Source organism: Balaenoptera musculus, chromosome 9 (assembly GCF_009873245.2).
Source record: "Balaenoptera musculus isolate JJ_BM4_2016_0621 chromosome 9, mBalMus1.pri.v3, whole genome shotgun sequence".
NCBI classification, from domain to species: domain Eukaryota; kingdom Metazoa; phylum Chordata; class Mammalia; order Artiodactyla; family Balaenopteridae; genus Balaenoptera; species Balaenoptera musculus.
This window is the reverse complement of record NC_045793.1, coordinates 63,043,090-63,059,961: the sequence shown is the minus strand read 5'-3', so window position 1 is coordinate 63,059,961 and position 16,872 is coordinate 63,043,090. Positions and strand designations below refer to the sequence as shown.

At 40.5% G+C, this 16,872-nt stretch overlaps 1 protein-coding gene across 15 annotated transcripts in view; it reads left to right on the top strand.

The window, feature by feature from the left end:
* ICA1 (islet cell autoantigen 1) overlaps positions 1 to 16,872 on the top strand; it is a 142,048-nt gene that overhangs the window by 104,157 nt on the left and 21,019 nt on the right. For all 15 annotated transcript variants that reach the window (XM_036863386.1, XM_036863383.1, XM_036863393.1 and 12 more), the window contains 4 exons: positions 9,287 to 9,384; positions 11,445 to 11,497; positions 14,134 to 14,196; positions 14,303 to 14,335. In XM_036863386.1, coding sequence (XP_036719281.1) covers positions 9,287 to 9,384; positions 11,445 to 11,497; positions 14,134 to 14,196; positions 14,303 to 14,335 — 247 coding nt within the window. The remainder of the gene's footprint in view (positions 1 to 9,286; positions 9,385 to 11,444; positions 11,498 to 14,133; positions 14,197 to 14,302; positions 14,336 to 16,872) is intronic.

Here is a 16,872-nt window from a genome sequence, read left to right as displayed (position 1 = left end):
AATAATGTTTTAAAAATACAAGTCTTTTATATAAAAGATTTTGGCTTGATCAAATCATCTTTCAATACATGTAGGTATACATATGTGTACACACATATGTATATATATGAATGGCCCTGTATATCAATAATGAATATTTTGAAATTTAATTAAATATTTTCATGATTTACTTATTCTTTGGATCTACCTAAGCGAATAGCCCCTTAAATGCCTTTTGGGATGCCGGCTGGAAAGAAAACATTGTCTTTGGGGAGGTGTGCCAAGCTCTGTTAATGAAAAGCAACCCATTTGCTTTCTTTGCTGCGGGGCGTAGTCTGAGTGTGTTGATAATTGTGCTATTGCAGCTGTATTTCCTGACTGTTAGTTTTATGCTTGATGAAGGATGATAATTAATGTGTTAAACACTCAGTGCATCCTGTTTGGAGGGAAGAGTCTTTTGCTGCAGAATTACAGAGGTGTAACTCGTGTCCCAGAAGTTCGTTTTATTTCTAATGAGCCTTTCTCTAGAAAATATGTGTAATTCTTTCTTGTATAATATTTTTATTATAAAAGTGAATTGAGTCTTCACCTCACACAACTTGAAATTTTTCCAAGTGACTATTTTGACATTTTAGGAATATTTTGCAGTACTATTTTATGTGACAACAGCTATTACATTTTTACTCAGGCCTGATTATATTGATTCTACGTTTATTGACATATTCCTTCATCATTCTAATTTCATGATAAATACATTTTTGTAGCATTTTAACTTTATGGAAAATTTAGCCTTGAAATTTAAAGTTAACAAAAAAATTGTTAATCTAATAATTGTAACGGCTCAAGTTGAAAGGTGAAAGACTATCTTTTGACTGGTTTCCCATAAAAGAAGCAATTCCCTAATCTCATATTTTCAAGCAATAAATATTTATTGGTTCATTACAATGCTACTAAACATATATATTTTGCATGAATTATCGTTAGTGTGTTAATTTTATACTGATTCCACATCATCCAGGAATGTCTTTTACATGGTAGAAATGATCAAGTCATGGGGATGGGACTGGAATGTGACTAGCCCTATCTTGAAAGCTTTTTTAGAGAAAGTAATTTAGACTAAGAGTTTAAAACATTTTTTTTTTTTGGAAAAAAACTAAAAGAAATGCTGTCTATAGGAAAGCAGTACCTGTCTTAAATTACCAGCCTTCAGGTGTGGTCATGTTTGCTTCATCCTTTCAGGATGTCACTTACTTACACATTTCCCCACATATCCAGAACAGGCATCAGGAAAAAAAAATTTTTTTAAGGAAAAAAAAAAAAATAGCCCTCAGGAGTCAAGTGGCTTTTCATTGGAAAAATCTAAACTTCTGTTTGTATCAGTGGCCTTTTCTCCCCTATCTGGCGTGCTGGCACATGCGCCAAGTTGGATGTCTTTATAGAGAAGTGAGCATTGGGCCCTTTGAAGACATGGACATGCTCCCTGGGGGCTGGTTGACGGGAAGGCATGTCCTTCTGCCCTGGTATTTGTGAAGAGATGAGGACCTATATTGAATGGCAATGGTCAGTAGCAGAGTGTAGTCCTGTGATGTGCCCCACTGCAGTGTTTTGGGGAGGAAAGCCGGTTTTTGACTCTGGTTATGGGATAAAGCAAAGCATGTGGGAGCACAAGCCCTGGAGCCAGCCAGATCTGGCTCTAAGTCTAGCTCTGTCACTGCCCAGCCGTGTGGTGGTGGTGGTTGTGAGGGTGGCAGCCTTGGTGGTGGCACCAGGAGCTCCATGGTGGGGTGGTAGGGATGGACTTATTAAACATTCCGTAGTGGGTCCAGAAGACAGCCATTGGCAGTATCGATACAGAAGGGTTTGTTGCGGTTGTCAGGTTCCGGAGCCCAGCTTCAGTTACTTTCTTATGCACCATTTGCACCCTAGGTTATTAGTTTTGCACAGACAAGGCTGTATGGCAGTGGAATAGGAGGTCTCACTAACCTTGCCCGGGGAAACCCAACCTCCTCCCTCCCTACTCCCCCAGACGCTCTGGCAGCCCTTCTGCCCTGCAGACCCTGGTCTGGGCTCAGGTCATTCCCACCAGGGATAGGAGAGGGCAGGGCCGGCCTGCACCCCAGAAAAGCAGGAGGGTGTCCCACCCCTGTAACAGGGCTAATTCTAAAAAATGCGCTTTGGCTTTGCAACTGGCTCTTGGTCTGTGCCAAGATTTTAACTCTAAGGAAACCTGAATTTGAAAACCTAACTGGGCATGTTCAAAAATAACCATTGAAATGGATATGCCAATGTTCCCTCCTCTCTCTCCTGGGGTCTAGGACTTAGCACTGTTATATGGAACATCATTCTACAGACTCAAATGCTTTTAGCTCTCACAGTTCAAAAAACATCTTTTTCTAAATTTTGTTTTTCTCAAATTCGTATGCCTCACAGCCTTCTTCCACCCACCCCATTTCTCAGTTAATCACTTGAACATTTACCGACAAGCCACATGGCTCTGTAGTTACTTGCTTTGAAAATAAAGCCATAATAGTTTTTATGAAAATTGGGTAAATATCCCTGCAATGCAGTTTTAGTTGCCAGTCCCAACATGGCAATTACTCATGGTGAACATCCAGAATATCCTTTTAGACTTTCAAGTTTTTTTCTCAGTGTCTTTACTTTACACAGCATTTAGCAGAATGATGTTTTTCCCCAAGCTGCTCCAGGCCAGATCATTGCCAACAGCACATTGGGATGCATGCAGGTCACTGGGAGAGGAGGGGTAGAGAGACTGACCATGGCTACCACTGAAATCTGAGGTATTTCAGGTTGGATGGGGACAAACCCAAGCATGGCTGGTCATCCATTCATCCTTGATGACTGACATTGGTTCTTCAGGGCAGCTGGTAGCCCAGGCCCTGTTCACAACAGTTAAGATGCTTCTCCCCTCACCACCTCTTCTTATTTTCTACCTCTTCCTTGAGGGAAAAGGAAAAAAATATTATCATTGTATGTGTAGTTACTTTATGCCAGGCGCTCTGCTAAGGGTGAAGTGCAATAATGTCTAGAAGAATTTGTCATGGTACATGTAACTCTAATGTACCAAGGTTGGGTCTTATAATGAATAATACGTCAGGTTCAGCATTGACGTATAGAAAGTGTATATATTTTAGTTAATCCTCAAAATAGCCTTGGGGAAGTGGGCATACTTGTTCTTGTTTCCATGTTTCAAATGAGGAAACTGAAGCTCAGAAAGGTCTAGTAATTTGCCCAAGGCCACATGCCCAGTACATGGTAGATCTGGAAACAGGGATGCTTATGCTTCTTTCACTCTGCCTTGTGGCACTTCTTTCAGGTGGCGTTCTGGCCGTGAGGCAGGAGGGTAGAGAAAGCAGAATCGCCACCTTTAAAAAGTAAAGCTATAAATTTTCAATTAAAAATAGCACTTTAAAGTATTTGCTTGAAGGCGAAAAGCATCTTTTATATGTCAGTCCTCGGATACCATGACCCTTCCTTTAGAATTTGAAATGAAGTCCTCTCCATCTCCTTGGCACTTCATATGAAAGGGGAATTCAGTAAATATTCTTGGCCTGGCTATTCAATACAGTTTGTTAACTAGTTGTAGAATTGTAAAGGCCTGGATTTAAATATTGCTTCTACTTGTTAATGGTTGAATGGCCTTAAGCAAATTACTTCACCTCCCCTGATCTCCATGTCCATGTCAGGAAATCAGAAAGACAGCGTTTATCTGGGTTTTGAGAGATGTATGAAACATGGAATGCGGTACCTAACACAAAATGAGCCTTTAAGACATCTAATTCCTTTTAGATCTTTAAAAGTAGTTGATAAGAAAGCACGTTTTGAGTGCTTACTATGAGCTTGGTACTCTGCAAAGGCATTATCTCAGTTAATCCTCACAATGTCCCAAGAATGGTTTACTTGTCTCCTTTGTTCTGATGGGTAAACAGAGGCTCCCCAGGGGTGAAGACCCTTTTCCATGGCACAACACTACGTGAACTATTTCCTAAGTCCATCTCTTTCTAGTACACTATGATGCCTTCCCAGTACTAATTTTCCATCTTTTTTTTTTTTTTTTTTGGTTGTGCCGGGTCTTAGTTGTGGCATGCGAATTCTTCGTTGCGGCATGCATGTAGGATCTAGTTCCCTGACCAGGGATCGAAGCCGCATCCCCTGCATTGGGAGTCGAATTCTTAACCACTGTGCCACCAGGGAAGTCCCCATCTTATTTTAAAGAATAGATTGTGTTTATTTTTCTCTAGTTTTACTGTTTAACTTTTTTGTTCTACAGTAGAATTCAAGAATACCTTCTGGTCCTAGATTAATTTGTGTTCCTTGTACAGTGCCTTTATAAATTTATAGCTGCATGGGTGGGGAGGACATGTGAGCTAAATGTCCATAAATTATGTGGCTCATACACATCATCATGGCCTCTGCTTTTTATTCCTCACGTGCTACTAATTATACAATCACAAATGTACACAAACCCAACTGAGTTCAGCATCTTTTAACCATGGCGTGCTATTTTGAGCACTTTTATTTCCTTTTATAAACAATTATTTGGCACCTTTATATACATATCGTGTAATTAATGGGAAGTAGCCTAAGAAAATTAAAAGTAATAAAGATTAGAGGAAATGTTACCCAGTTGTCAAAGTTAAACATTAAATTTAGGTCGTTAGATGAGGGCTGATTGCTGTCCTTTTGCCTGTGAAATTTGTTTTGCTGAGTAGTTTTGCTTTCATTCAGATGAATGTTGCTGTTGCTTTTATTTTCCTAATACAGGAAGTAGTAACTCCCTTTATTATATTAAGCTGTTTCCTTTCTAAGACACTTTTGCAAGCTCGGTCTGTAAGTTTCCTCTGCCACGCTGATCTTACATATTGTGTGTGTGCTTCCTGAAACCATTTAAGCATTGATGGAAACTATTAGCATGTCAGTGCAGCCTTAACAGAGAAAGGTTACTTGGTCTAAAAACATTCCCTCCTTCACAGAGAACCTTTCAGTCTTACATGATGTTGTATTGCTTCTAATTCATAGTGATTTTCACAAGCAATTTTAACGAAGGACCTAGAGGGTTTGGGGTTTAGAAACAGAATGCTTTGACGTTTTATTTCTGGACATGGATTTGAACATGGCTTCCATCAGCCAGTGATTCAAACTACTTCCATCTGACGGCTGCCTTGTCTGCCCAGTCAGCCAGGCCTCTTAGATTCATTTTGCCTGAGCAGATGTTCACGTCACACAGAAGATGCTGTCACCTCTGACTTTTAAGGATGCTACAGGGTTAAGCGTTTTCAGCTGAGTTTTGGACTTTAATCTGAAGAATTCACCTCCGCCCCCCTGCCCCCAGTTGGGCCTTTATAATCAAACCTTGGAAAACATCGTGATTCACCATGTAGAATATCCTGTATCTGACAGTCACACCCAGGAACTAATTTTGAAGGAAGAAAGCAGACATGATTTGTCCTCCATAATGTTTCAGAGTTCCTCTAAGCCTCTTTATATCTTCAATGTGTACCATCTTTTGTAAGAAACAAGTTCCATATGTGGTATTGCAGGTTTTTTTCCCTTGCTCTGTAGAGGAACGTATAGCTTAGTTTGATCTAAAACTCTCTCTTGCTTCAACAGACGCCTTCTGAAAATGTTCTAAAATTGATTGTGGTAATGATCACACAACTATGACTATATTGAAAACCATTGAATTGTACACTTTAAATGAGTGAATTCTGTGGTATGTGAATTATATCTCAGTAAAGATACACACCCACACCCACACACACACACGAGTCCCCTTAGTTCAAAATTCTAATATTTAATAAATAAGCCCATGTGCTCAGTATTAATTTTGCTTATGATTTTATAAGCCTTTTCATATTATTCCCCTAGCCTTTGAACTTCCTAGCTAAAGAGCTCTAATTTTTGCAGTTTAACCTTATGTACATTAATTTATCAACCAACAGGTGCATACACAGCACCTCTCTTGAGTGGCAACAACAAAATTGTTTTAAGGACAATGGTAATAGTAGGAAGGAAGGAGTGATTGTCACAGGAATTACTAATAATAAAGTAGCAATTGGAACTGCAGCCATTCTGTTGGTGAAGCACAGTAGTGACTTAACTGTGATGGTGGTGACAGGGGGCCAACAATTGAGTGCCTGCTAATGGCCCAACAGGGGCAGGGGTTGAAAAGAAGGAATGAGTGGTTTACATTACAAAGGGGTTGTCTGAGAGCTGCTGGAGTGTGGTTCTGAGGGGAGGTCAGGCTAGAGACAGAAGGGATGAGAACCATGGAGCTGTCAAGGGCATCTCAGGGGCTTAGGCGAGTGCTGTGGCAGCTAGACATTGGCCGGCTGAGAGCAGCTGTCCTGGCCCTGCCAGTGCTGATTGATACAAAGGAAAAGCAGAGAGAAGATAACTGAGCAAACCAGGAGGCCTGAGCCAAGCGTCACAGAATCTAAAAGCAAGACTTGAAGCCATCGGAGCCTTTTCTGGAAATTCTCCTGGCTTCACTGTGACCAGGGTTGGACCACTCTTTAGAGAATAAAACCGCTGGAAGTGGGGTGTGTGTGTGTGTGTGCGCGTGTGTGTATGAGTGTGTGGGTGAATACAGTGCCGTGATTGGCAGCTCGATTGAAAAGAGTAAGTCCTTGACATCTGTTGAACTCCTCCTTGTGGTTGCACGTTTCCAAAATGCGCGCGCACACACACACACACACACACACATATATAAAGAACACCAAGACTATGGTCCATATTCCAGTTGCTTCATTTGTTCCAATGCTGTCCTTCATAGCATTTCCCCCTCCAGCCAAGGATCATAGAGTCTGTTTAGTTGTCATGCAGTAGAGAGACAGAAAGAGCAAAAGAGTATAAGGAAACTAATGGGGGCAAAATGTTAAGTATTGAGGAATGTGGGTAAAGGAACATTCTCCCTGTGTGACCCCTGTTGACCTCTTTATCCCAGTCTCATGAGACTTGTCCTGTTACCCACTACTCTACAGCCGAAACAAGCCAAGCTGTTCCCACCGCTAGGCCTTTGCACCTGGGGCCCGTGTTTCTCCTGAGCTGCATGTGGATAGCTCCTTCCTGCCATTTAGCTCTTAGTTGAAATATCACCTCTAAGAGAGGACATTCCTGCTACCTGCTACCTATGACCCAGTCACTTTCTATCCCCCTATATCAGTTCTCTGCCTGGATCCATCACTAGCTGATAATTTTGTCTGTCTTGTGCACCATGTATCCCCAGCACCCAAAACAGCCCCTGGCCTTGGTATGTGCTCAAACACTATTCGCTGACTGAGTGTACTAATCTAAATGTCCAGAAATAAGGAATCATTAAACACGCTGGCAATACCTTATGGATGTGGTTTAAGCAAGAAAATGCTTCAGAATCCTAATCAGAGGACATATATTCAAAGAGAACATTTAGCCCTACCTTAGAATATTGGCAAATGAGTACACATTTATATTTTTTAATTCAATATTAAATGTTTAAGATATATCAAATCTTTTTTATATTCTGCACTCAAATTGTTTTGATTATGAAATATCTACATAAATTAAATTGGTTAAGAGGGCATCTATGCTCTATAAAAATATCTACTATACAAACAAGGATTCCAATTGTATAAGTCGTATGAGTATGAAGAAAAACAGAAAGGAAATATTATAAAAATAATAACTATAGAAATGGAATTATGAGTAATTTTTCCTTTTTTACTTCCCAAACATTCTACATGTGGTTTTATTACTTTTCTAATTTAAAAAATATTTTTAAGAGGCAAAACATAATACAAGATATGTATAATGAAATACTAATAAAACTGTAAGTGCAGTTTGGAGATGGAAGGACGTTCTTGAATTTGGCATGCTCAGTGAATGACGCTTTATGGAAAATGGTAGTAACTGGTCTGGACTTTGCAGAGACTGATAGGACTTTGAGGCTAGACAGATAAGTAGAGAGAGCTTTTTAGGTTAAAGCAGCAGAATGAGCAAAGATAGGAAGCGAGCAACTAGCACACAGGAGACCATGAGGAGAGAAGCCTAATTGAACGGAAGGACATGTGAGGTTAGTGGGAAAGCACCTGGAAGAGTAGGATAGGGTCACATTTTAGAAGATCTTTTAAATTGGTCAGAGAAGTTTAGACTAGAAATGGAAGGAAATAAGAAACTACAGTGGGTTCTTGAGAAAAAGGGTAACGTGATGTCCTGGGTGTTATAGGAAAATTATTCTAGCAGGAGGAGTGACACCAGTGTCCATCTGGTGTCCATGGCAGACACCAAAACCAATCACAGCTCCACTCCGCCAAGACTCAGCCTTCAGACCATCTTCACCCAGCCCTCCGGTCAGCCATCAATAATCAGTCCGAGCTGGCATATGAAACGTTATTGCCTCCTCTGTGTGTGTGTCATACTAGAAAAGTGAAGCATGGGAAGGAGGGAGACGGGAACAGAGAGGTGAAGACCCAAAGGATGAGGACTTGGATTTTAATAGTTCTGAGAATATAAGCAGGATAAGTGTCTTGAGATATTTCTTTTTTGTTTGTATTATAATTAGGCCAGAAATAGAGATCTTCTTGTATAACTCATTATTCAGTTGTTACAGGAATGTTTTGCTTTTTCAGGCTTTGTCACTGGTGTACAGTCCCTTGGCACTTGCTTTTTTAAAAAACAAAAACAAAGACAAAAACCTTTCCTTAAATATTTAATAAACTTTAAGAACAGTCACTCAAAGAAATTATGTGCCAAAAAAAGACTCTCACCCGTTTTTAACCTACAAAGATTTGGATGCACCTGTTCTGTCCACTCGTGGGAGTTAACTTGTCAGAATATGTTAAGCCACTATTTTGGGTTTGAAAAAAAAAGGGTTTGTTTCCTCTTGTTTTTAAAAAATAAGCTGTTTTAGATTGCAAAATAGCAAACAAAATTAAAAATAAAATTGTCTCATCTTTGGGGGAGAGAAAGCTTCTACTCTGTCAGTGTGTGGGCTGCAAGCAGAACAGAATGTTTATCTTAGCTGCATGTTAAAGATGGAACATAAAGTTAGCAATAGCCAAAAGGCCTTCTTTTGAATAACTTATCACAAAAGGGAAAACATAAATCTAGTGGCAAAACAAGTCTCCTTTATAAGCTAGTATTTCTTGGATAGGTCTGAGAACATCCAAAATTTCATTTCTGTCAACTTGTTTGGTTCAAGGTTACCTCCCCAAACCTCTAATTCAGGGTTTGATTACTGGGACCAGTGGCAGTTGAGTTTTTAATTGATCTGTCATTTTCTTTTGTTTTCTTTCCTATTATCCTGATCAAGAGCTTACAAGACCCTATGAAAAAGCTGGTTGAGAAAGAAGAAAGGAAGAGGATCGCCCAGCAGGAAAGTGCAGAGGCCTCAGTGGAGGAGCCAAGTCAGTAAGTCACGGCTCCTTCTCTTGGCAAACCTTTCCTCCCACAGGTAAGGCCACCGCCATCCTCGCTGACCGAGTCTGCTGGGGTTTCTGACACAGGGTGATTGCTTTACTTCCTCACTTCTCTGAGTAGATGTACTAAAATTGAGGCCAAACTCCTCCCCTCACATATTCCTGCTAGGCCGGGACTCACTTATCCCAAGAAGAGACCCCTTTCTGGGGTCTTAGGAAGGGCAACTTGCGAGGAGTTGACTGGGGCAAGAGAGGGCAAAGGTCCCCAGTGCTCCCTGGCCTCAGCCCCAGCTTCCTGCTCTCTGGGATTTCTGCACCCCATCTATTCCTTTTGTCACCATCAGTTACAAGATCCTGTCCTAGATAGGAAATCCCTGGCTTTTCTCTCATAGAAGGAAATAACTTATTAGCTTACCTCACAACACATGTAGTACTCAGGTGTTATGATACACAAGTGTTGGGTCTTGACATTTTGTTTCTACACGCAGACTTTCTGTTTTCTCCTCTGTGAAGCGGAGAGCAGCTTTGAGCGCAGGAAGTGACTCTCCATCGTCATTTCTTGCCTCTTTGCAGAGAAGGCTCCTCCAGTCATTTTTAAACACTGAGATGAACTTTTCAACGTATATGCTGCATGATTCCTCATCTCATACAGCAAGGAGGAGGTTTACATGTGAACCTATGTCTTTTTCTGTTGAGATGTCATAGCCCGTGGGAATGGGGTTAATCTCGAGCTGGCTAACCTAGGAAAGCAAAGTAGATTACCTTACCTCCATTTGCTCTTCCTTTTCCACACAAAAAAGTTTAGATGACAATCTTGTGCTAAAACAGGTTTACATTTTTACTGTGTTTCTAAATCAGGTTTTAAATATATCTTTTTTGTCTGACAGAAGTATTTACCACCAAGAGTAGCCTTCTTTAATTTTAAAGCAAATACTAGAAAATTTCTTTAGTGCAGAACAAAGACAGTTTTTCACTGTAGGAACAGCTATAGAATGTGCTCTGAATCTAGTACAATTGACTATTTTAGGGGGAAGCAATTTAACCTATTCCTGGTAGTAATGGTGATGCTAGCTACCATTTAATGAGCACCTACTGTGTATGAAACACAATGCCAGGTGCTTTATTCATGTTATCTCAACTCATTCTCATGATGACCCTCCATGTAATTAATGTAGGCATTTCCCTGTTGTGTTAATGATGGAAGTGGGGCTCAGAGAGGTTAAGGGACTGCCTGTGGCCCCTAGTATAGTAAGAGGCAGAGCCTGGAGTGAGTTCTGGTGCCTTCTTTTCGCCGTATATGTTACTGCAATCAAAATAAAGCATTAACTTTTACTTAGAGAGGAACCACCGAAGATTAGTTTTGGGTGGTTAGTTTTAATTAATTTCATATTTCTTCATTATTTTTAGTACTTCCTTTTTTAAAGCTCAAAAAGTATAACCTAGTAACTAGTTTAAATGACAATGAAATTTAATAAGAATTTTGTTCAGAAATGGCAGGTAAGGTGAACCACTTTGCTAGGAGGGGGATTCAGAGGCACCAGCTGAATCTCAGGGTGGTGATGTATCTGCGCCATGATCTTACCCATGAATAATGACAGTTCAGTAGGCGACAGTCTTGTGGATTTGAGAATGATCCTGCTTTCCGCCTTATGTAATTTAGCTACCCTCCTGAGGTATCCTCTCCTGTAACACCAGGAATCAGAATAAACACCTGCTTGTCCATCAGTTTGTTAACTATGTTTTTAAAGTGATAACTGTAAGTATCTATCTTTGTTATACATAACTGCCCACCTAGATATTTACAGAATATGTGCCTTGGCATGAAACTAAATTCAGATGTTAAGATACTACTAACCAGTTTTAGTACAGGGACAGAAGAAAGCCGGCACATTTATTTCTTCTTCCAAAAATGTATAGCATGTAAATGACTGTATGTTCATATTGTGTGTGTGTGTGTATGTACAGTAATAGATATTGTACAGAAAATCTGGCTCTATCGTAAGTATAACATTTTCAGAACAACATTACTAAACTTTGTTTTTTAATTTTAAGGTTAATTTCATTAGAGGATGAAAACCAGCACAAGGAATCCTCTAGTTTTAAGAGTAAGTTTCGATTTTTATTGAGAACTGCTTCTGAAATACTGCTGCACAACAGCCAGCTCGTTTTCTTTGTTGGTAAACTTCTTCTAGACCTTTTTTTCCAATTGAGAAAATTCTATATTAATTTACTTCCTATCATTTAAGTTTTAAATTTTCAAGTATCAGTGCTGTTGACCCTATAGCGTTATTGAGAGAGGTTGCATATTTTGAACTAGAAAACAGCATCATTAGTCATTTCAGCAGCAGCCTGTCAAGGCAGCATCACAATTGAGACTATTTCTTTTACAACAGGTGATAACATTTCTGCTGTTACCATTACGAGTTGTAACTGCCATTTGGGCTGTAGAGATGGTTGTAAAGAGATTACATGATGACATCAGGGGAGTTCGATTTTGGCTGTGTCATGGGGTGTGTATTGGTCATGGTTGGGAACAGATGGGAGAGCTCAGACACTGCTCTTCCAGGTGGTTCCTGGGCCTGCTCAGTACTGAGTGACACCAGATCCCTCTGGCGTACTGACCCTCGTGTGGTCGGAAGAGGGATCAGAGCACTGGGGGACCAGACAGTGTGCTGTGAAGGGCTTGTCAGCTACTCCTGCCTTCTGCTATTACAGCCCATTCGTTCACTGGTGGTTCTCGCATGAGGAGCACGGGGTAGGGTAAAGTGTGACAGAACTGAGGGTGGAAAGCTGAGCCTTTCATTGGGACTCAAATTCTTGGAGACACAGGGGAAAGTTTTATAGGTGATAGGAAGAGAACTAAAATTACCCCAACCACCTGTTCAGCCTGGCCCTCTCGGAACGTATCTGCCCCTGCCCTTTGCTGGGGCAGCCTTTCCAGGAGACAGGAGGTGGCAGATTACACCCTGGAACTCCCCCTCTCTTCCATCTTTTCCCTTCACACTCTGTCTTCCTTCCATCTTCCTTCCTACTTTTCCAGCCACATCACCTACTTTATTCTTCTCCCATTTACTGCTTCCTTTGCTCTTCCCCCATCTGTCTTTCAACAGGGAAAAAGAAAAAAACTGTCACCTTTTTGCCTCTACAGCTTGGCTTCCTGTCATCCCTTCATGCTTGTATGCCTTCACTTACTCATGTACTTGTTCATTTGTTCAGCGGATGTTAATTGAGAGCCACCTCTGTGGCGGGCACAGCACAGGGCTCTAGACCCTTCCAGAATGGGGCTTACAGTCAAAAGGGGAAGCAGGTGGTAACCTGACAATTACACAAGTAACTGGGCAACTCCACCTTGGGTGAGGGCTGCAAGGGCGATGGGCCTGTGTGTTAGGGTGACTTCACCTGTCTGAGGGCATCGGGGAACTGGCTAAGTCAAGGCTACTGCAAGACCTATCAAAGCAAAAGAAACAGCCTGGGCAAAGACCATGAGCCAGGGAGGACCAGGAGAAGGTCAGAGGAACAATGTCCTAGAGGTTGACGGAGGGAGTAAGTGGTAGAAGAAGCCAGAGAGGCAGGCTGGCCATGTAAGAGTCTCTGACTGTATTGATCCACACCCTCCAGCCTCAGGATCATGCAGGGCCGACAGCACGAATCCTGTGGGAATCTAAGTAATTGAATAGAAAAATTTTAGTTTTATGGGAAAAATGTAAACTCCAGTTGATTCTATTGAAATTATCAATATAAATCATATATTTATACAACATGCGACAATACAGGGGGATCAAATTTTCTCTTTGTGCCGTATGTTCACTTGCTTGTGGTAGCTGCATAATATTTTGAGATCATAAATGTTGATTTCCTTATTTTAGATATACACAGAATGGAATCCATTAGAATGAAGTGCCATCTGTCTTTTATTCTGGGACCTGTAGAAAGTCTAATGTACATATGAGCAAACCAAGTTTTAAGGCTGTTATATTGTGCGTACACACACACACACACACACACACACACTTTATCAGGCAGAAGGTACAAAGAGTCCCCATATATGCCCTGCCCCCACACATGCATAGCCACCCCCACTAGCAACATCCCCCACCAGGGTAAACAATCAATGAACCAACACTGACATATCATTATCACTCAAATTCCATAGTTTCCATTAGATGTTGTACAGTCTGTAGGTTTTCACAAATGTTTAATGCCATGTATCTACCACATGCAGAGTAGTTTCACTGTCCTAAAAATCCCCCGTTGCTTCACCTATTCACCTTTCCCTCCCCCAAACTCCTAGCAACCACTGATCTTCTTATTGTCTCCATAGTTTTGCTTTTTCCAGAATGTCATATAGTTGGAATCACGCTGAATGTAGCCTTTACAGGTTGGCTTCTTTCACCCGTAATCTGCCCTTTTATTTTAGCCAGGCCCACGTGGCTGAGGTTCCTTAGTGCACCGTCAGTCGATCTTCCAGTACTTAAGTCACACATTTGTCCGTAGAAGGAGAATTGTTGATCAGTGTCATATAGTTTTCTACCAAACAAAATAAGGATTCAGGGCTGTTAACTCAGCATTCATTTAGAGCCAGCAGCTTGAGTAAAATATCACCTGAGGACCCCTGCTTCTGCGTGAGTGAGTTTGTGGATACCATTTCTTCCTGAAGCCATGTATTTACCTTAGCGTTAGTATATGAACACACACACCTTTCTGAATTGGTGATAACCAAATGCATGTGTTATATTTACAGCTGAAGATAGAAAAAGTGTTTTATCTGCCTTAGACAAAAGCTCTATACATAATGCATGCTCAGGTAATCTAGATTAAGAAAAACAACTCAATTTTAGCAATTTGACTCAAACTCCTTACAAAATGAAAATGACTCAATTTTCTTTTCTTCTCCTCTAATGAACCTATAGATGAACTATTAGACATGAAACTCGAGGAAGGTGGTAAGATTTATGCATTTCTTTGGGGTTATAATTTGTTTAATATTTTAAATACTGTTGTTACATGCAGGAAAATGTAATTTTTATCTTTTGAATAGCTTTGCATTCCCAAGCAATTGTTTTTAGGTGACTGTCATTTGTCTTTATAAGTGACTTCAAATATGCTCAAGCACAAATAGTATGTGTAGATCTGTCATCTTTAGTGTAATTACATAATGTTCAAACTACTAAAGCTAAAAGCTATTATGTCAGAGGTTGAATGCTGGAGGAGATAAAAACCATGGCTTTCAGAATCAGACAGACCTGAATTTAAATATGGTTCTCCTATAAATGATCTCTGTGGGGGGCTTCCCTGGTGGCGCAGTGGTTGAGAGTCTGCCTGCCAATGCAGGGGACACGGGTTCGAGCCCTGGTCTGGGAAGATCCCACATGCCGCGGAGCAACTGGGCCCGTGAGCCACAGCTACTGAGCCTGCACGTCTGGAGCCTGTGCTCCGCAACAAGAGAGGCCGCGATAGTGAGAGGCCCGCGCACCGCGATGAAGAGTGGCCCCCGCTTGCCACAACTAGAGAAAGCCCTCACACAGAAACGAAGACCCAACACAGCCAAAAATAATTTAAAAAAAAAAAAAAAAAAATGATCTCTGTGGCCTTAAGTAACTTGCTTCATACTTAAACTCTTTTAGCCTCAGTTGTTCTCATTTGTAAATTGGAGCCAGTAGCAACAGTCTTGCTGGGTTATTGCCAGGATTGGAGATCAAGTATGCAAAGGGTCTTTCATCGTCTCTGACACAGGGACACTCTCCAAACGGTAAGCAGAGATGGTAGGACTAGAAATGTTGCCTTGCTGGGACTTCCCTGGCAGTCCAGTGGTTAAGACTCTGCGCTTCCACTACAGGGGTCGCGGGTTTGATCCCTGGTTGGGGAACTAAGATCCCACGTGCTGTGCATAGTGTGGCCAAAAATAGATAAATTTTTTAAAATAAATAAATAGATTATAAATTATGAATTTAGGCAATTTTCAGAAAAAGAAAAATCTAATTAAAAAAAAAAAGAAAGAAAGAAATGTTGCCCTGCTGATGTACTGTGCTTATCTTCATTGAACCTTAGTTAAATGCACAGGGAAAGCTTGCCTGGCCAGGTCCCACACCCAAGTTCACCAGACCTAAAATCATTTACTAAATAGCCCCCAACAAGAGATTCCAGAACTATGGATTTGGATGAGACATGCCTAGTCTTAAGCGATCCCAAGAAATTGAGTGTGTTCAGCTTGGTCATAGCCTTTGCTTTCCATCCTACCCCTGAGATTCTCAGCCAAATTCTAGAGCATCCCTTGCCCTGGGCGGCTGGCATACCGTCTGACCTGGTCTTACAGGTTTCTTACAGGACTAGAAGTGGGCCAAGATCATCCTGCCGGCCCCAGTTACCTAGGGCTGATGATTTTCTCTACTCAGTCTTTGCTTGATTTGGATTTAATTCCCAGAGTGTGAGAGGAGAAAGTCTGGAAAACAGAGGACATTGGTTAAAGTTTTTTCAAAATTGGAAAGGCATCACAACTCTAGCACTAAGTTTCCAAGGCTTTAAAAAAGTTTCCAAGGCTAAGGCATATAAACTTGAGGGCAGAAACCCACTTTCCTTATTAATTTTTCATTCCAGGCAACACACTGTGCAGTATTTCATGAATGTCCATGCGTATTTATCAGAATGTCTACGTATTTGTAAATACTGAAATCACACCAGGTTATGAAAGTAAAAAAGCAAATAATTAATGCAGATTGCCATTACGTGGCCTATATTTTCATAAAAATGTTTCTCCCTTGGCTTAAGGATAGAATATTTTGATGAAATAATAGTGCTTTTAAACAAATTATTTTTTGGAGGGGAAAATATTTCAGTCTTACAAAGGTGAGATAAGGATAATAATATAACAAGTAATAGGTACCCACCACCTAGTTTTAGCAAGTCTTAACATTTAACAAATTATTTATAATTATACATAAGCTTCAATTTATTTTGATAGGAATATGATTTATCCTATTCCCAACCTCTTGTTTATATAGTTTGCTCTTTGCTTTTATTATCTCCTATTTAATTTCATTATTTTAATAAACATAATTTTTGAGTAGGTGGTATATTCACATTGGTGCAAAAATCAAAATGATAAAAATGTACACAGTAAAAAAAACAAAAGCAAACCTCTCACTCCCATTGCTGCTGCCCACTCTCCTCTCTATTCCAACACTCCCATCCCCTAGTGCATCCTCCAGTGTTTCTTTACACAGACACAAGCACATTTGAGTCTATAGTCTCGTGTTTCCCTGCTTCTTCCAAAAAAAGTTTCTTGGTTTTGGATTTTGACTTTTTAAACTTGGTCATAGTGGTACAACACTAACCCAGTAGCCACGCCTTTCTTCACAGAATTAAGTCAGAAATGCTAACTGCCCAAGATACAGGCTTACTTTCATGAGCTTCTTCTAACGCATATGCCAAGATATGTTGGAATAAGATTGATATCTTTCTACTTATTTAAAACAACTTCCAC